This window comes from Lactuca virosa, chromosome 7 (genome assembly GCF_052849685.1).
Source record: "Lactuca virosa cultivar CGN04683 chromosome 7, Lactuca_virosa_CGN04683_v6, whole genome shotgun sequence".
NCBI classification, from domain to species: Eukaryota; Viridiplantae; Streptophyta; class Magnoliopsida; order Asterales; family Asteraceae; genus Lactuca; species Lactuca virosa.
In genome coordinates, this window is record NC_136432.1 from 49674976 (window position 1) to 49696981 (window position 22006).

At 36.4% G+C, this 22006-nt stretch overlaps 2 protein-coding genes across 2 annotated transcripts; both read left to right on the top strand.

Moving 5' to 3' along the window:
• Positions 1 to 453: 453 nt before the first annotated feature.
• LOC145126633 (uncharacterized) lies at positions 454 to 1272 on the top strand. The gene has a single exon (XM_079061962.1). The coding sequence runs from the start codon at positions 454 to 456 to the stop codon at positions 1270 to 1272; it is 819 nt and encodes a 272-aa protein (XP_078918088.1).
• A 4229-nt stretch (positions 1273 to 5501) lies between these two features.
• Positions 5502 to 8115, top strand: LOC145124001 (U-box domain-containing protein 17-like). The gene has a single exon (XM_079059208.1). The coding sequence runs from the start codon at positions 5742 to 5744 to the stop codon at positions 7917 to 7919; it is 2178 nt and encodes a 725-aa protein (XP_078915334.1). The 5' UTR covers positions 5502 to 5741; the 3' UTR covers positions 7920 to 8115.
• Positions 8116 to 22006: the final 13891 nt, after the last annotated feature.

The window sequence follows — 22006 nt, forward strand, 5'->3', positions numbered from 1 at the left end:
AGTGCTCAACATATTTTATGTGTGTGATCTTGGAATGAGCTAAGAGTAAGATTGGGTAAGAATGAAACAATTGATAAGGACTTACAACAAATATATATAAAAGAAAAAGAACGTTGGAGACAAATTTTATTAAGAATAATTGATGCCGTGAAATATTTATCCAAATATAATTTATCTTTTCGAGGATCTAACGAGAAGCTTAATAAAGATAATAACGGTAATTTTTTAGGAGTAATTCAAATGATGACAGAATTTGATAGTGTAATGCAAGATCATGCTAAACACATAGAAAATCATGAAACCCATAATCATTATTTAGGGCACAATATCCAAAATGAACTAATTTCTATTTTAGCTCACAACGTTAGAAATTCTATAATTAAAATTATTAAAGAAGTAAAATATTTTTCTGTGATTCTTGATTGTACCCCCGATGTAAGTCATCAAGAACAAATGACTCTAGTTATTCGATGTGTGAACATATCTAGTAACAAAATAAAAGTAGAAGAATACTTTTTAGAATTTTTGAAGGTAGATGATACGTCTGGTTTAGGACTATTTCACGAATTATTATATGCACTTAAATCAATCGGTCTTAATATTGATGACATAAGAGGGCAAGGTTATGATAATGGTTCTAACATGAAAGGGGTTCAAAAACGATTACTTGAAATTAATCCAAGAGCGTTGTATATGTCATGTGCTTACCATAGTCTTAATCTTACAGTTAGTGATATGGCTCATTCATGTGAAAAAGCTATTTCTTTTTTTGGAGTTGTGCAACGCATATTTGTACTATTTTCGAGTTCTACTAAAAGATGGAACATACTACTTGAAAATGTTCACAATTTAACTGTAAAATGTTTATCTAATACACGTTGGGAAAGTAGAATTAAAAGTGTCAAAGCTTTTAGGTTTCAAGCTCCTCAAATAAGGCAAGCTTTAATTGAATTAGGTAAATCATGCAATGATGCTAAATCACAAAGTGAAGCAGAAAGGTTAGTTGGTGCCATAGAAAGTTATGAATTTTTACTTGGTATGGTAATTTGGTATGATATTTTATTTGCTATTAATATGGTAAGTAAAAAATTGCAAACTAAATCTATGTGTATTGATGCCACCATTAATCAATTAAAAAGTATAATGTCGTTCTTTGAGAAATATGGAAATGAAGGATTTTCACGTAGTTTAGATAATGCTAAAGCCATAGCAATTGATATGGATGTTGAACCTACATTTCGAATAAGACGACAAGTTACTAGAAAAATGTAATTTGATGAAATTGATAATGCACAAGAATTACAGTCAACCGAAGAATCGTTTAGAATTGAATATTTATGGTTGTTGTTGATATGACAATTGTTTCATTAAAGAGTATATTTGAACAATTAACTATTTTTGAAAATATTTTTGGATTTTTATATAATTCAAAAAAGTTAAAGTCATTGGATGACATTGAACTTAAAAAAAGTTGTACTAATTTCACAAAACAATTTTCTCATAATAACTTGTGTGATGTAGATTCAAATTATTTGTTTTCCGAACTCCAAGTGTTACAAATGACTTTGCCAAACGTTTTTATGTCCGCTGTTGAAATTCTTGAGTTCGTTAAAACTGAAGATTGTTATCCACATGTTTTCGTTGCATATCGAATATTATTAACTATACTTGTTACTGTAGCATCAGTAGAAAGAAGTTTTTCAAAATTAAAATTATTAAAAAGTTATTTAAGATCATCTATGTCACAAGAAAGATTGAATGGTTTGGCTATGTTATGTATCGAAAAAGATATGTTGGATAAAATTGATCTTGATACTATTTATAATGACTTTGCTTCTAAAAAAGCTCGTAAATGTAAATATTTTTAGTTTTTATTTGCTATGTTTATGAAATAGGGTGCAAATCATGTTATAGCCTTTTTTATTTTGTTGCTTTGTATTTATAGTATTAGATTGTTTGGCTTTTGGGGCCTGTCCCGAAGCTTTTTCCTTTCCATAGGTGGGGAGTCCCCAGCCTGCAATTGTATTAATTTTTTGGTAATTAATAAAATTTTTTGGAGGTACCGCCCTCCTTTATCAAAAATAAAAATTATATTTATATATCTATCATTAAGGGCCCCATTTTTTTTCGCCCCGGGCCTCAAATCGTCTTGAGACGACCCTGAATGTGTGTTGGTTTTGCTTTGTTCTCGCCATTGTTGAAATTTATCTATGATACCTCCTGAAGTGCTTGTAAAGCTTCAGCTTGCCATCGGATGATTTCAGGGGCAAAGTAATTGCTAATTTTTCTTACCTGCAAACAATTTAACACCCAAATTAAAGCCATTATTAATATTAATATGTAATGAGGGTGTTATAGTCATTTTGTGTTGCAGCAAATGAATGCAATCATTATGCTTTTCTTTCTCTCTCTTTCTCACATTAAATCAGGCCCTGTTTGAAACCCGTCTGACTCGGTCTGGGTCAGCGATTTGGGCTGACTCGGTCAGACGGACGTGTTTGATACCTGCTGAGTCGGTCAGAATGTCTGGGCCAAATGACTTACTCGGTCAGCTTACAACATGTTGTTGACTGGAACAAAAGACTCTCCTGCCCTATTCTTTCTTCTTCCCTCTCGACCTAAAGGAAATACGCAGCAACAAAAAAAAAATCATCGCTATCCTGCTTCTCCACAGCCACAGACGTCTCCTTCTCCTCCTCCTAAGATCGGTGTCGTTTTTTCCTTCACTCCGACCTCAGCCTTCTCCGGCCAGAGCCTCCACCTTCTCCGGCCAGAGCTGCGTCAACAAAGGTAAGCAACCTCTCTTTCTTTCGTCTTTTTTTTAAACTAGTAGATCGAATGGCTGTTCTTTCGTTTTTGTTTATAATGTAAGAAATCAGAATTTGTTGCTTGTATGAGTTATGAAAATCTGAATCAGAATTCTTGTTGGTAGTTTGGTATGTATGAAATCAAAATGTATTGTATTTGTCAAGGATTGAGGATTGGTTGAAAAGGTTATTGTAATACATCAATCTTAACTGTTTACATCGTTTCAGTTTTGGTTCCAATTTACCCTTTGTTTTGACTTCCTAAACTCAGAAATGCATTCTCACTACAAAAGGGTTAATGCACTTGAAACTTTTCCCACTTTCTTATGAGATGCATATAGCTGGTTTTCTTGTGCTTTGGGTATATTACCTGGGATTAATTGTGAGTTCTATTACTGCAGATCCTTATCATGTTGATGATGATTAAGCTTCTAACAAAATAGATGATATGGTGGCTGATGATGAATGGAATTGATTTTGTATAATGCTATTATATGGTTATTTTTGGTATAGCTTTATTGCAATTGCTTGAGTTTGTATTTATACAATCTTATTTCATTCTAATTTATAAATACTTTATTAAATCTAAATTTTCAATGTTATAATCAAGAATCAAATTTATTGTTATGAACTTATGATACTTGAATTCATGTGGGATGTTGGTGATCTTTGCTCATACATACATACGTATCAGGTGTTAAATGGAGATGAAGGCTATGATTTTGGAGGCTGATATGGAGATAAGGGTAAAATTGTCATTTTTCATCAGTCAGCACATTAGTCAGATGTACAATCAAACATCATGATTTCTTAATCAGTCAAGATTTCTTACCCAGTTAGACCTTTCTCAGTCAACACTTTCTCACCCAGCAACTATCAAACGAGACCTCAGTCTACAAAACAAAGACCAAAATTTTGTGATATATTACCTCAAAAATCATTTGGTTACTGATGCTCGTAATCAGTACTCTACTTTTTATCAAAAAAGTATGTTAATTTAAGGGATAATGACTTAAAAGGGTAACATATTATTCGATTTGTACACATTTGGTCACTGAGTTTTTTTTCGTCCACATTTACCCCTTAAACTTGTTAAACTGTACACATTCAGTCCTTATGACCTGTTACTCCAGGTTAGCCGGGAAAAATGACTTGATAGGGTAATATATTTTTCATTTTGTACACATTTAGTCCTTAATATTTTTGTATATATTTAGTCCTTAACATTTTTTTTTGTTTCAAAATAAGTCCTTTTTTTGTACTCATTCAGTACTTATGAATGATTTCTTTAGGTTTTTTTCACGATATATTACGTGAGACAATCATTTATGAGGTGCCTAGGGTTGTTGATGCTTATGTCCAATGCGATCTCGACTGCTTGGTTGCGTAAGTCTTGTGGTTTGGCTTAGGTCTTGTATTTTGAACATCGTAACTTCTTCGTACCATATCAGATTTTAAGGATCTTTATCCACGTGTTCATTTTTTGAGTCTACTACAACTTTCATTAAGATTACTCCGTTAAAATGTATATATTTTTACTAACAATTTTATAAAAAAAACATACATACATGCATTCATAAAAAACATATCGACAGGGGAAGACGCAGTAATACATAGTAGGTGTTGCCGAGATGAAATAGGTGTTGCCGATACATGGAAAATAGGTATAAACGTAAAAAAAACGAAAAATTTTCCACTGCGAACTGGAAAAAACAGATGTTGTCGGTGCAACACCGGGACCATACTAAATCCGCCACCGCGTATGGATATAAAAATCGTAAGTAAAAATATATTATTTTTTAATGGGAGTAATCTAAATGAAAGTTGTAGTAGACTAAAATACGAACGCATGGATATAAAGATCGTTAAAATCTGAGATAATATGAAGAAGTTATGACGTTCAGAACACATGACCTAAGCAACCAAGTAGTCGAGATCGCGATGGATATAAGCATCAAAAGCCCCATACACCTCATTAATGAATGTCCCACGTAAGATTTCGTGAGAAAAAACTAAAAAATCATTCATAAGTACTGAATGAGTACAAAAAAAAATGAGTTATTTTGAAAAAAATAAAAAAATAAAAAAATAAAAAAAAAAGACTAAATGTGTACAAGAATATTAAGGAGTAAATATGTACAAAGTGAGAAATATATTACCCTATTAAGACATTTTTACCGGGTAACCTGGAGTAGCCGGTCATAATGACTGAATGTATACAGTTTAACAAGTTGAAGGGGTAAATATGGACGAAAAAAACTCAGTGACCAAATGTGTACAAATCGAAAAATATATTACCCTTTTAAGTCATTATCCCTTAATTTAACTATAATTTATCTTTAACCAATTAAAATATATCATTTTGAAAAATGGCCAAGGTTTTCTTTTCTGATAATTACAACTTGTCTAACGTAACAAATCAAAACATTACCATTATAATTTTATAATAAAATTTTTAGAATAATATTTAACCGTTTCAAGAAATTAAAGAATTGTAAGAAATAATTTAGGTCAATAAACTCATTTCAAACCTTACCAAAAAATTCATGTATTAATTGTTGCCCATTTCATGCAACACGATCTTTAAATCTTTACCTACTTTCATAATAATAAAGAAAAATAAAAGAAAAAAAAGAAAAAAAGAAAAAAGAAAAAGCTTTGAGTGTTCAGAAGATTGTTGTCGACTTACATGATAAAGAAAAACAAAAAAGCCATTACTCTTTACTTCTGCAAATAACCTTTCTTTAATTGTCAAAATTTATCTCTTTCTCTCTCAGTCTTCACGCGGATTCTCACTACCAAATAAATCCCATCTTCAACAACGAAATTTGATTAATTCTTTACAAATTCAACAAAAACCCATCAAGAAAAACCATTTCTTTATCGATATCAACCAAAACCCACCAAGTTGTGTAGCAGTAGAGTTTACAGAAAATGGCGTCGGCTGCCATTTTTTCATCTTTGCGGCGGAGCAGGTCGCCGACGTTAGACGCGTTCTTGGCGCCGGTGGATCTAGAGAACGACGTCGTGGGTTTGTTAAAAACCCTAACCAGCATCGCATCTGACCTCATCTCGTCATTCTCTGACAAGACGCCGCCATTTCAAAAGAAGAATTCCAGATCTTTGATCCGGAAAATTGAATTGTTTGTCGTGTTGTTGGATTCCGTTCGTGAGTCAGGTGAGTGGTGGTCGAATCTGCCGTCAACGGTGGTTCTATGCTTTAAGGAGTTGTACCTTCTGCTGTACAGGTCCAAAATCCTCCTTGATTACTGCACCCAGTCGAGTAAGTTATGGCTGTTGCTTCAAAACCCTTCAATTTCCGGTCATTTTCATGATCTTAATCAAGAAATCTCCACACTTTTAGATGTTTTCCCCATGAATAAATTGAATTGTTTGATTAGCGATGACGTTAAAGAACAGATAAACTTACTACAAAAGCAATCCAGACGGAACAAATTGTTCATAGATAAACACGTTGAATCATTACGATTAAAGTTCTTCAAGCTACTAAACGAAATCGGAACCGGAAACATCCCAAATTCGGAAGAATTCCATGATTTTTTCGTTACAAAATTGGGGATCCTTGACGCTAGGGCTTGCCGGGTTGAAATTGAGTTTCTCGAAGAACAAATTGTGAACCACGGGAGCGATCTTGAGCCCTCAGCTTCCATCCTCGGTGGGGTTATCGCCATGATTAGATACTGTAGATTCTTGTTATTTGGATTCGAAGAAGACGAAGTGGAAATTTCACACAGATTCAGAAGAGGAAAGAAAAGAGGATTAATCTCAAAAGAAATCGCCGATACGTTTATAACAATCCCAAAAGATTTTTGTTGTCCAATTTCGTTAGATTTGATGATGGATCCTGTAATAATATCAACCGGCCAGACTTTCGATCGAGCTTCAATTTCAAGATGGATCGAAGAAGGTCACTGCAACTGCCCAAAAACCGGTCAAACTCTCGTCCATAAAAAACTTGTACCAAATCGAGCTCTTAGAAATCTAATCATGCAATGGTGCACTGCTCACAAGATCCCATACAGTCCTCCTGAAAGCTCCGATCTCGCCGGAGAATCTTTTCCGGCAGCTCCGGCAAGCCGACCGGCGGTGGAAGCTAATAAAGCCACCGTCCGGCTTCTGATTCGGGAACTAGAAAACGGTTCCGATTCCGGTAAAGCAATCGCCGCCCGTGAAATCCGGTTTCTTGCAAAAACCGGAAGAGAAAACCGGGGATTCATAGCAGAATCCGGTGTGATTCCACATCTGAAAATTCTTCTTTCATCGGAAAGTGCAGTGGCACAAGAAAACGCAGTGACTGCAATGTTGAATCTTTCAATTTATGATAAAAATAAGAGTAGAATCATGGATGAATCCGGTTGTTTGAGATCAATCGTGGCGGTTTTAAAATCCGGCCACACAATTGAATCCCGGGAAAACGCCGCCGCCACTTTATTCAGCCTTTCCGCCATCCACGATTACAAAAAACTCATTGCCGATGAAGCCGGAGCTTTACAGACACTCGCCGGAATGTTACTTTCCGGTACACCTAGAGGGCGGAAAGACGCCGTCACCGCCTTGTTCAATTTGTCAACCCACACCGCGAACTGTGTGAAAATGATCGAATTCGGGGTGGTGAAATCGTTAGTCGAGGCGTTGGAATGTGACGGGGTGGCGGAGGAGGCTGCCGGAGCGTTGGCGTTGATAGTCCGGCAACCGGTGGGAGCGGAGGCGGTCGGCCACGAAGAGGCGGCGGTTGTTGGTTTGATCGGAATGATGAGGTGTGGGACACCGAGAGGGAAGGAGAACGCGGTAGCGGCGTTGCTTGAGCTTTGCCGGAGTGGTGGTGCCGCCACCACCGAACGGGTGGTGAGAACTCCGGCGTTGGCGAGTTTGATTCAGAGTTTGTTGTTTACCGGGACTAAGCGGGCCCGGAGGAAGGCGGCATCACTTGCTCGGGTTTTTCAAAGGTGTCATTATGATACTTTGCATTTTAACGGGTTGCGGTTTGGGTACGGGTTCGCCGGTAACTCAACCACCGGAATGGAATCGGGTTTTCCGGCGGAAACAGTTTCCGTGACGATGTCGATGCCGATGTCGGTTTCGGTTTCTTAGATTGGTAATTTGATCTCAAATATTCATTGTTTTGTTATCATATATACTTGTTATTTGTTACTTCAAAAATTCATTCATTTAATATTGCTTATCAAGTGATGTTGAAGTTGTACTTTATGCCTTACAAGTTGTACGTTATCCAGTAAAACTTGTACCTTGCTCTTTCAATACCACAAAACAATGGCACTTTCAGTTAGTTTTGTGCATTTCTTGTCAGTTGATCCCGTCTACTGCTAACTTGTACCTTATGTATTAAAAGTTGTATACTAAATGTCAGCAATATCTTTAATTCAGTTAATTCGTGTATTAAGTGTGTCATGCGCTAAGAGTCGCATATTACTCGGATTCGACAATTACGTTATTAATGGAAAACAAAAACAATTATGGGTTTTTTACTGTACAAATTCTTATGCATGCCGTACAACCCGACATTGCAATCAATCCATATTTGACTTTCTGTATGGAGTTGATGACGAAGAAAAGTCAAGAACTTTGAATGATGGGGTAACAAGCACCAATTGCCTCTTTGTGTGGCCTAAAATCATTAAAATTGGAAACAACACTAAGTGGCTGTGCTTGTGCTTGTGCTTGTGCTTGTGCATCACTTATTATGATCTTGACCATGTTGCATATTGCTTTTGTCACCACTCAAAATGTTGTGTAAGATCTTAAAATGACACAAGTTGATGACGTTTTTAGAATGATACATATATTTTTTGGATTTACATTTGTTTTTATGATGAAAATAATTGGACTTAAATGTAAATGCCCACAATTTGAATAAGTTGATTCCTTTTTGATATTTTTGTAGTTTTAGATGAATCATTTTGGGTTGGTCCAATTCATTTATTGAAGATAGAGTTGCACACAAAGACTAGACTTGGACCGGACTCAGAAAAAAAAAACCAAGACTGAACCGGTCTAGAACAAGAGTAGATCGAAAAAAGGCTAGCTCGAGACCATTCCGAGACCGACCCAAAAAAGACCGGAACGTTCCCAGACCGACACTAGACCGATCCAAGACCGGTCTCAAAAAAGACCGATAACCAAAGTTTATAAACATATTATTATTGTTTTATTTACACATTATCTAACTTTTTTTTATTAAACTTAAACAAAAAAAAACCAAATAATATTGAAACCGAACTGCAAAAAACTCATAAGCAAAACCAAAAAGGCACACGGAAAGACTATGAGACCGGACCAAAAAAGATCGGCCCGAGATCGGTCTGAAAAAAAAACCAGACCGTTTCGAGACTGACCCTAAAAAGACTGGATCGTGTCGAGGTTGATCCAAGACCAGTCCGAAACTCTCGATGTGCAACTCTAATTAAGGATATTGAAAATCCTAACCCAACTCAATGGGTTGGGATTTTCCAACTCTACTAAATGTTATGCAGGTTGACAACTTGACATCAAGTTGAAGGATTTAAATTTTCCAATCTATCATGTTCAAGTTGAAAATTGGTTTATCCATTTAAATTTAAATATATTGATTTAAGTAAAAAAAAATTGTACGTAATTACATAACTTACAAACTCCAATAATCATTTAAAGTTTAAAATATGCCGGTTGAAGAATATTTGAGAATAAAAAATGTTTTTTTTTTAATAAATTATTAATTGGAACTTTCTTGGGAAATTTTGTAGACTTATGATTTCGTTGAAACTTTCTTGGGATGAATAGAATAAGTCTTTGTTGAAGATACCGGGCCAATGTGAGGACGGGTTTGGAATAAGTTGGGAACGTTTGATCGATTAATGTTACCTGATTTTATCCATTGTTTAGAATAGTATAACTGATGTAAGTTATATGGGGAATATGTATACTTTGATGTTATTTTAATAATGTGATTCAGGATGAAAAACGAAGAACAATGATAAAAGTATGGAAAACTAACATTCAGAAGTCATACTTCAAGATATGAAACATAGAAGATTTTTCTGGCGAAAATTATAGTTTTCTTACGGTTTTTTCTCACCTATAAAAACCTGACAAATCCAATACCATAAGGGACGTTCTCTACACCTTAGTGGCGATTTTCTTCTAGTTTTGAAGGTGAAACGTTCAAGAATCGTTAGAGGACATGAAGAAATCATTTGTTCCCTCAATTTACATACATGTTGATCTGAGACTATTGTTGTCGTAGATATTAAGAGCATATGTTGTTGCGCTTTGTTGAAAAGACGGAAGGCTTGAGAGTGCTTTTGTAGTATTATTACGGAAGGCTAAATCCATTGAGATTGCTTTTTGTAGTATTATGATGTTGAGATTGACACATTTTGATTATTACTTAGATTTTAAACAATTTCTAGTATTATTATGTTTGAGTCAATCATTCGATTAATAGTATTTGATATTTTGTTGCTCGGTGTTTTTATTTCAACCAAGATATTGTATTGTCAATTCAGTTATATGTCGAATTCATTTAGTGTAGAAATGAAGACATTTGGTTGAAAAACATATGATATTCTTAAGTTGTAATACTTAATACATAACATTGAATGACTAATTGTAAGAAACGATATTGTCAAGCCACTAATTGTGCCTAATTCAGTATATGTTGGGGCGAAGACAATTAATTGGATCAATATATAGTGTGTCGAATATTATCTTAATGCATTTTAATCGACCTTAAATATGTCTATCTAATAAGTTGTAGATGAAGATAAGTATGGTATTTTGCTAGCATCCAAACAAACAAACCAAAAATAATATTGTTTAATTTTATTCATTAAATCTCATTTTCATATTTCTTGCTACTACAAGTTTTCAACAACGTAACATTTTTTTTTCATTGTTTTATGTGCCAACAACAATACTATTAACTATTATTGTAAAACTAATTAAATATTAACTAGTATTTCATCATCCGCGCATAATGACGGATAACTCCTTTGAAAATGGACCACAAAAATAAAAAATAAAGTTTTGATGCAATCAATTATGTATGAAGAAGGCGGACAAAAGTAATGTTTGAAAGTATATTGTTAGGTGTGTCAAACCCAACAAATAACAGGGGTACAACAGACTCCAAATACACTGATTTAATGCACTAAAAAGATAATACAAGGCAAGCATGGTCGAACCACAGCGACACGGGACAATCAGTCTATACCTATTTGCGTAAGGTACTTTGGTCACCAAAAGTAAAAAAGGGGTTTTGTAAACGAAAAGTCAAGTAAAAGATTGAAGAAACAAGAAAGATGTTAACTAATTGAAATAAATTCAGAATTTATGAAAGACTCCAACTTTATGTGTAATGACTTAGCAATGTGATTCCGAGATGACATGATATTTGTTCAATTCTACCTAAATTGGTACTTGAAAGTGTTAACAAGCTCTAACATTTTCCAATGTGTTCAATTCTACCTAAATTGGTACTTAGCAATGTGATTTCGAGATGACATGATATTTGTTCAATTCTCATTTTCATATTTCTTGGCGGTGATCTCAGCCACCGTCTATGTAGTCTACTCAAGCGCTAGATACTCTTGAGCCAACCTCTGAACCTCAATCGCTGACACAAACTCTTTCTTCAATCTAGTGACAAAATCCTCCCATGTCATAGACTCGACTGCTTCTGGTCTGCGACTCTCAACGACCTTACACCTCCAATCCCTAGCTTCGTCGCGCAACAGACATGTTGTGAATCTGACCTTGGCCTCTGCCATAAAAAGGATGGCACGAAATGTACTCCCCACATCCGCAATCCATCGCATACTGGTCCCTCTTCCTCATAAAACAAGGAGCTTTGCAAGCATCAAACTCCCTGAAGGTAACCTTACAGACCCATGGCCGACTAGCCTCGAACTCGACCCGTAGAACCTTAAGGTGCTTATCCAATATTGCAATCAACTCATCCCTAACATAGCTGATCAAGCCAAGCAAATCCTCTCTCATGAACATCCCTCTCTCTCAGGCTGGAATATCAAACACGAAAGGTCACCATCCTGAATCTGAAAGATAACAGGAACACATAAGAATCAATTCACAGTACAAACCCACATTATGAATACCCATCTACAAGTTCCTCGGTATTCTCGAAACACTTCCTTGACCCGAGTATGGATCATGTGCTTTCAATAGTACAAGCCCAATACTACCTTCCATACCTATTCATACCCATTCCAAAGACTGTTCCAAGACTCATAAGTCACTTCACATCACTCCATTAAAATCCTCACTCGCATGAACATGTCTAGCCATATGCATAATACTACACTTCCTAGACTCTTACTAAGATTCTTCCCTACCCACATACTCGCAGACGAACAAAGCTTTCTTAATAACAAGGATTCCTCTACACATACAACAATACATACAAAAAGGCATATGAGGCATCTATACAAATAAGACAATTCTAGAACGTAATCCTGAGCATATCCACAACCTACATTCCAACATGCATAAGAATTCATAGCACAAACACAAAATCATATGGGTATATTGGGAATTACTTAATTTCTAAGCTCCGCCCGACTGTACGCACCACATCCTCCAATTATTATACAAAAAATCCTTTATAGAAAATTGTATCTTGTATAAAAGAATTCTCGTTTCAAAAGCTTATTCATAAAATCTCTCAGTCCTCAAGTTGAGTTCAGACACACCGCAAGGCATGCCCGAATCCCTCAAACCAAGGCTCTGATACCAACTTGTGACGTCCTAAAAGTTATAGAGAGGTTTTTCATTTGGAAACAGATTAACCAATTAAAGCATTTAATTTAAAAGCATTGAGTGACATTCATATATTAAAAGCATGGAGTTATCAGAGTCAATTACAAAAGCGGCGGAATCAATATCTTTGATGCATGCGTACAGTCCCGCCGATCTGTTCTCACGAATAACAATGCATCCACATAAATTCCTCGGATCTAGCGCTGACCTATCAACATACATACAACATACATATCAGTACAAATCGTGTGAATGATATGGTCCTCCTACAATCTTACAATCACTCATTGCTATAGTTCTCATACAGTCTTAATTGATATGGTCCTCCTATAGTCTTACATATGGTTGCCATGGTCCTCCTATGGTCTTTCTTCCATGGTTCTCCCATGGTCTTTCATACCAGTGCCATGGTCCTCCCGTGGGCTTTCATACAAGTGCCATGGTCCTCCCATGGTCTTTCATATAAATGTCATGGTCCTCTCATGGTCTTTCATGAAATTGTCAGGGGCCAGATCCTAATCTTTCATACAATAAATAAAGTCATATGTAGTCAGGGATCATATAGACAGCCGCGCAGATGATCCACCCGAGAGCAAACAATTAGACAATACATCACAATTAGGCATTAGATCAAGAGTTCTTAGGCTATCCAACTTAAACTACATAGAATCAAAGCTATCATTACCACATAATCATATAACATAAACTAGCATATTACATTTCCTTGGCAACTAGCCTCCCCTAGTTACCCTTCACCACTTCTCAATTAATTCATTCGTTAGTCAAACATGCACAATCCTGATAACAGGGCTTCCCCAGTTACCGTAAGCAAACATAACTCCTAACAGTATCATAGGATCAACAGGAAAGACCCTACCGGTCTAACATACCATAACACCAAGTGTCATGCATTGCACATGCAAAACAAGGAGTTATCCTAGTCAACTAGCATACTTGTACTCTAATAGTGCCCCTATCCTACCATGAAAATAAATACAATGAGATACGTGGCATAGTGAGAAACTCACCTGAACTGAAGAACCGGATAAGCACAACAACACTCTTACACCTTGTACTGCTCAATCCAACAAACCAAATATCACCAAAGAGATGAATCCTCAATCAAAAATTCAAATCCTCCAAGTTTGATCCCAAGTCAAACTGGTTAAAAGTCAACGATCAACGGTCAACAAAAGTCAAAGGTCAACCAAGTCAACAGCCACCATGACGTGGAGACCTCTTGTTCATGTCAAGGGAATGACAGGAAAAAATGGACGACATTCAGGACATCACAACGTCGTGCACCTTCTTGGTCCACAACGTGGGCATTTCCAGACAAAACAATCATGAAGTTGTACTCTACCACGTCGTGGTCATTCCTTGGCCACATCATGGTCACTGGCAGAATCTACAATTCTTCGTTAAGAGTTTAATGCTTATAGATTAAGGCTCAAAACTTCAGATCTAATCCTTCTTGTTGACTTAATGGATAAGGACCTCATCCCAAAGCAATATCTACAACACTAAGTCCATTAAGTCCTTAATATGTCCAAAACTTGCTCAAGAACACAAGATCATCCAAAATGAACTCATGCTTGAAACAAGAAGATAAAAGGTCAAGTTATGGACTTTATACCTTAAATAACTCATAAATGGGAAGAGGGTGATGGATCCAAGCTAGCTCCCTGCTTCTTTGCACCAATATGAACTTCTTTATAAGCTCTTTAATCAAGCAAACAAGCTCTCAATCATGCATGGAGGCTAGGTTTCGAGTTGAGGAGATGGAGGCTGATGAAGAAGAACTAATCCATGAATTAAGATGCTTAAATATGGAAGAAACCCTAAATATTCATGAGCTTAGGTTACTATAGCCACCACGTTGTGGTGACCAATAAAACAGGTGTTCCTCAGATGCCATGCCACGTCTTGCCATTCCATGCACCACGTCATGGCAGACGGTTTTCCTTAAAAACCACACCTTTGACTCTTTTAGGTCACTAACTGATTTATTCTAGAAAATGGGTGTTACACAACATAGATAGAATTGAGCTAATATCACATTACAACTAAATTGTAACACTTACTGTAACGTCCCAAAAATTTAAAACTAAAAATTTCGTTTTCATAATAATAAAACCATCAACCCAACATGTTCATAAAGTCATAAAGGAAAATCAGAGTATGCCAATCAATCATCCTAATACATCCAAAATCACATAAGGTGAAAATCATGGTGTGTACGATGCGATCACCCCGAGTTCTTCCCCTTCGAACCGAAAGTACCTGAAACACAAACTGAAAATCACAAGCAATAAGCTTAGTGAGTTCCCCAAAATACCTCATACCATACATATCAAACATACAATGGGGCGTGCCCAGCAACCAACCGGCCCCGCCCGGCATCGAGCCCCCCTTAGAACAGATATGTCTCTATCATGTGATGGGCCCCACCCAATTCACTCATCAGGCCCCGCCCGACATACATGCAATATATATACATGCAAGGTCGAACACACAACTAAAATACAGATAATCATAATCCATGGGTCGGCATTGGCGCGTTCGACCCACTAAGCACTGGAAGGAAACTCACCTCAAACTGCTAAAAAATCAGGTAAATGCTCGGACTGCTGATCCGGAAAATCTCTACACTAAATATCATCAAACAATTCCCTAATTAATAATTAGGTCATAAACCATAACCGGGGTCCCAACTCATCATCCTCAACCTCTAGGGTAAAAGACTATTTTACCTTTTTCCTTACTGGGCCCAATAACCCTATAGTGGCCCAAGGCCCACAAATGGCCCAACTCACAACCTAAGGTCCAACAGACGTAAAGCCCAAAATCCAGCTAAGGCCCAAAGCTCGAAATAAGTCCAAGTCCAAAAAGGGCCCAAAACCAATAAAGCTGACTCCTTGGCGTACGCCCTGCGTATCCTATACCTACACCCTCCGTACTCTACGTTGACCGGGAAGCGGTCTGCTGACCCAGTACGCGCATCGTACTAAGGAGTACTCCTGGCGTACTTTCCAGAGTCCCAAATGCTAATCAAGGGTCTTAATCCCTTAAGACCTTAAAGTCCAAACCTCATATCTAAATCATTTTAAGGTCTTAACACGTAAAATTGGTAACTTTATAGTTTTTCATGACTTCATGGGACCCAATACTCGTTGTAACCATTAAGACCCATAATAAGATCCATAACGTATGGATGGTCCAAAATAACACATCAACATAGCATTTTTATGCACACGGAACATTAGAAATGCTAAGATCTACCATCCCTATCTTCTGGAGTAGCTAATACTCCCAAGCTTGACTTAAGGGACTCTCAAATGCACAAAATCAAGCCCTAAGCAAGATCTATCATAAAGAACCATCAAGTTAAGAGCTTTATACCTCCAAAAGCTTTCCAAGTTGGTGATGATTCTGGAGCCACAAGCTTCAACTACACCAATGCAACTTCCAAGAGCTCTTCTTCCTTCAAGATCACAAAAAACACCCACAAAGGTCACAGGCAAGATCAAAACACTTAAAAGGCATTTAGGGTTTCGTTCTCAGGTTTTGGAGAGGTGGAGGTTGGTCATAAGAAGGTCCAAGAGCAACTTAAGGTGTTTACATAGGGCTCAAACCCTAAAAATTAGGGTTTGTCTCCAGGTGACCATACATCCCGCATACTCCACGTACGCCCAACGTACGTGTGTGCCTCCACGACCAGCTTCTCGACCCAGTACGTCCAACGTACTCCTAGCGTACGCCCAACGTATTGGCCAGGGATTCAAATGCAGAAGATTTTAAGTTTGTGGGAAAAAAGGGAAATACCTGAAATGCGAATGTTACAATCCTCCCCCACTTGAATCAGACTTCATCCAAGAAGTACGTCGCTGCAAACAACTCCGGATAGTGCTCCCCCATCTCGACCTAAGGCTCCCACGTCCATTCTGAACTCCTGCGGTGCTGCCATTGCACCTTTATCAGATCCATCGTCTTGTTCCGTAGAGCCTTCGTCTTCCGATCAAGGATGGCAATCAGTCTCTCAATATAATTCAGGCGATCATCCACCAGAATATCCTCCAATGGAATCACTACGAAATCATCAACCAAAAATTTCCGTAGCTGAGAGACGTGAAACGTTCTATGGATATGACTAAGCTCCTCGGGCAGATCCAAGCGATAAGCAACCCAACCCACCTGGGCCAAAACCCTAAAATGACCGATATACCTGGGGCCCAACTTGCCCCTCTTCCTGAATCAAATGACATCTTTCTAAGGTAACACCTTCACAAGCACCATGTCCCCAACCTGGAACTCTAGATCTGATCGGTGCTTGTCGGCATAACTCTTCTGCCGAGTCTATGTTGTCTGAAGTCTACCCCGAACCTGCTGTGTCAACTTTGCCGTCTTGAGTACCACATCAGTACTCCCCATGACTCGCTGACCGACCTCATCCCAACATATTGGGGTCCTGCACTTCTTCCTATAGAGCATCTCAAAAGGAGGTCGATCAATGCTGGCGTGATAACTGTTGTTATACGAAAACTCCGCCAAAGGGAGATACATATCCCAACTCCCACCGAAATCCAATACGTATGCCCGAAGCATATCCTCCATGCAATTTGTTTAGGAATAGGTACTTTAAGTGTATACAATTTTACATCTCTCACGAGATTGTCTCTTAAGACATGAACTCATTCATTGAAGTTGTATCTACTGAATGTTATTGTTTCATTAAGTAATTTAAAGAGAAATGACAATTGATGGTTATGAGAGTGGATTATATATCTACAAAATTTTAACAAAATTCATTTAGTATTTTCAATATTTAATCTTTAGTAATTAATACCCTTTTAGTTTCTAAAAACATTAATTATCAAAGTCTAGGATCCAAGTTGCAAAACAAATGAATGGTTAGGTATCCTTTATCCCATTCACCCGAATTCAGCCTGGTAGATATTGATTATCAATTATATCTTACCATATAATTCCTAGATTTATGGGATCGCTAATAACAAATTTAATTAGACATGTTTGATCCCATCTATGCCTCGGAACTCTCTTGCTTCGGTATACTTTATCACAAGAGATTTCCAATCAAATCATCCAATTTGAAAAAACTTGTGTAATCGGCCTATAACTTGGTTATAGAAATCGCGGTTAGGTATCCTTTATCCCACTAGTGCACACAAGAGATGTGCGAGTGTTCTTTAAATAATATTCCATAGATTTGAGATTTGTAAGGGGTCTTTGATGTTTTTATAATTCTAGTTTAAAAAACATGTTATATCATCGTTATTGCATTCATTCAATAAACCATGATATACTTTAAAAAATCTTATTTTTTGTAAAATCACATTTTTAACAATGTTCTATATATAAAACCCGGTTTTATATAATTGACGCGATCAAAGTTTTAAATTAATAGCCAGTATTAAGTTAGATCGTTTGAGCGCTTTAGAACATTTGCAAACCTTTTAATAAAACTTCATTTTTTAAAATTAGGTTTGGAGTTTGATAAGTTTACAAATCTCTATTTTAAACTTATACAACTTTAATCCTGAAATTTTACCGGTTACTAGTTTTAATGATAAAACTTGTTTTATTGTAAAACTATTTTTTTAGCATCTTATGTTAAAAGGTAAATTACATTAAAACCAAACTCCTTGTGATGTTTATTTATGTTCAAATATTATTTTGCATTTGAAAAACTAATTTATCAACCATGACATAATAATAATAACATAACAACACAAGCATGCATAACACTTATAACATATGTGCATAAAACAAGCCATTAACTAGTAATAAATTTTGTGAGCCATCACAAATTTATCAAGTCCATTCCTAAAGGGACATAAGGGACATTTATCTTGTAAAGTCTTCATGTGCTCCCTCTTGCTTCAACATCTTGTAGCAAGTTTATAAAAATAATTTTATAAAGTTTGAGAAACTTTAATAAAATCAACTTTATAAACTTTTGATCTTTAAAATGGCCACCATCTTCATTCTTGTTACATTTTTATAAAATAAACTATTTCTAAAACTAATATATTACTTACAAAAATTAACAAATGAAAACTATCTATTTAATTATTACATATCATATGAATAACTAAATAATTACAACCATTTTAAATAAATCATTTCATGCAACAACACAAAGGTCCATGGCTAGTTTATGCACATCACACATATATATACTCAAAAATATATAAAACAACTTTTTGTTTTTCTAAAACAACTTCTATGACCAAAAAGATGCATGTAAACTTTTGGTCAAAAAATAATAATTATAAACATTTTAAAGTTGTCATAGAAAAAATATGTATGGAATTTTCTTGCAAAGAGAAAACCATCCATGTTTTCCGAAAACAAAGATTTCATCAACTAAAGAAATAATATAACTAATCTTGCAAAAATGGCTCTGATACCAATTGTTGGGTTTTTATTAAAAAAAATCCGGTTTCACAACCGGTAAAAATGACAACGGAAGTTTTAAAAATGTTGAATAAAACTAAAACTATTTTACCCACCAAGGATTATTTTGCAAAAGTTAGAAAGATTAAAACAACCATAGAAGAGAAAGCATAACAAACTTTGAAGACTTTGATCCTCATGCGAGGTTGGAAGTTGATGAAGTGTGACATGAAACTCTAAAGCAAGAGTTCTCTACAGGTATCCACCAAGCAAGAGTAGAACCTTCAAAACATGCTAGTATTCACTTGTAATTTGTTGTTCATAAGCCTTTGAAATGTATAGCAAATATATGTTCAAAGGTGAAGCAACAAATGGGCATTCTTTAAAAATCAAATGTAAGAGAATGCAGGAGAGGAGAGAGCATGAAGCTCGAAATTTTGGCAGCCCTCTAGAGCACTTGTTGCTCTCAGTTTTATTGCCAAAAGAAGAAGGAGAAGAAGCTTTGCTTGAAGTGTCATTTAATGCCTCCATACCTTAGCTTATATACTAGCCAAAAGTAATAAAGTATCTTACATAAAGTAAGTCAAAGCTATGGCTTATGGAGACAAGCATGCTTGAAGAATAGGCAAGGCATGCATGCCTTGTCTCCTCCTGATTTTGGCCTTATGGCTAATGCATGGAAGCAAAGGATGTTCCATTATTATATGTCTAGTGTGTATATATATATATATATATATATATATATATATATATATATATATATATATATATATATATATATATATATATATCAACTTTATATAAAAGACTATCATTTATATAAAGTGATTCTTTTATTTAAACAACTAGTCATATATATATATATATATATATATATATATTTATTTATTTATTTATTTATATAAATATCTCTTTTTATACTGTAACATCCGTCACTTGAGGTAATAATAATTATTTAATATCTTTGTAATTAATTGCTAGACTCGAGATTAAGGATTGGAATATTGAGTTGGGCCTTAAGTGAATGGGCCGATAGTTAGTGGGCAACCCGAAGACGTATGTTGGGCGTAAGCTTGGTGTTCGCGGGTCGTAGTGCAGAATTGGATGCGGGGGGATCATGCGCGTACACGCAACGTACCAAGGAGTACGCGCAACGTATGCAGGCAGACTCCAAACCCTAATTTTTTAGGGTTTAGGCCATATAAATACAACATTATGACTCAAACCCTAGCCTCCTTACCAGCCTCTCAACCTCATAAACCCTAGATAGCCATTCGTTCCTTATCCTTGTGTGTTTTTGGCCTTGTGAAGCTCATTGTGGTGTTTAGAAGCTTGGAAGGAGAAAGAAGAAGTTGAAGAAGAAGAAATTGAGTAGCTTGAGCTCAAGGATCTGAGATAACATCACCATTTGGCACTCATTTGAGGTAAAAAGCTCTCAACTTGCCTCATGAATGCTTAGATCTATGTTAATGGAGTTTTGGACCTTTTTAGGTCCCAAGAATGTATTTTTATGGTTCAAATTCGTATCTAGGCTTAGGGTTGCCACCCATAGTGCTATATGAGTCCCAATATCAGTAAAGTTTCGATCTTGAAGGTCCTTTTGTGGTCATGCATGAGTTCTAGCCATTTCCATGGACGTTAGTTGTCATATTTCAAGTTTGGGTCCATTTGGTGGGTTGCAAGCCACCAAGTAATCAACTTTATGGATTAAGACACTCTAGTGGACTCAGATATGTGTTTGGAGCTTAAGGTATTAAGGGATTCAGCCCTTTTAAAGTTTATGGCTTAACAGGGTAGTACGGTGAGCGTACAAGCCCGTACGCGCAACGTACAAGCCATGCAGCCGGTACGCTTAGAGTACAGAGAAGTACGCCCCTCGTACTCACTGGATTCAGATTCCTAGTCGTTTGGGCCTTGTTTTGGGACAATCTTTGGACTTCTTAGCTTCTGGGCCTTAGTGGGCCATCAGGAGTCAGTTATTGGGCTAAGGACATGTTTAGGATTAAGGGAAGGCCCATTTGAGGAGTTGGGCCCACTTTAGAAAATTGGGCCGTTAGTGGGCCTTTTGTGGGCCATTAGTGGACTTGGAAAGATTAGATGGAATTGGGCCTAGGATATGATCCAAATTAGATCAAGGGGTAAAATAGTCATTTTACCCTAAGAAGGATAATTGGATTTTGACTAAGTGTTATTGTGATAATGTTAGGTCATAAATTGTGGTTTATACTTTGCTTTTCATAAGCTATTAGAGTTCTCGGTCTAGAACCGAAAACACCATGTTTTGGTGTTGTTTGGACCAAAATCACATGTGATTTTGGTTAGGCTTTATATTGTTTTGTTTGGCTTTTGGGATTGGGGTTTGTTATTAGGTCTAGGTATAAATAGTGTTATTTAGGCCTAAAATAGAGTGTTGAAGGTTCTTGGGGGCTGCCATAATCATAGAACACGTTTTGGAGAGATGTAGAGAGAAAACAGTGTGTAATCAGAATCTTATGTACCAGACGAGTGATCAATATATCGTGTGCATTGAAGATTAATTATCTTGTTCTTATTCATCTTTATCTTGCATTATACACTTTGATTGGGATTCCGCACCATCAAAGTGAATCTGATTGATTCGTAGGAGAATTCGTGACTTACTAGTGGTATCAGAGCGTGGAAATCAATCGAATTGGCGAGATTTTAAGAGTTTCTTGGATTTTTTTTTTGGATTTCCGGGTGTTTTTTTTAATAATCTTGGATGAATTTTTGGCCATTGTTCTTCGTGTTCTTCATATTTTTTGAGTTTTGATCGAGTTTGGCATTAAATATTTGAAAATATTGTGTTTTTGGCAAGTTTCGGCTATTTTAGGTTGAAATCTGCGAGACTTCGGCGGCCAGCCTTGGATTGCGGTCAAACCCTAGCAGATTTCGGAATCAGCAGCGTTTGCGATCCGCAACCACGTTCACGGTGCGAAGTTCTCGGAGCTAGGGTTCACGGTCCGAAGCTT

Bases quoted from the DNA above. Each gene is read 5' to 3' on its own strand.
- LOC145124001 (XM_079059208.1), top strand. From the start codon at position 5,742: ATGGCGTCGGCTGCCATTTTTTCATCTTTGCGGCGGAGCAGGTCGCCG.
- LOC145126633 (XM_079061962.1), top strand. From the start codon at position 454: ATGACTCTAGTTATTCGATGTGTGAACATATCTAGTAACAAAATAAAA.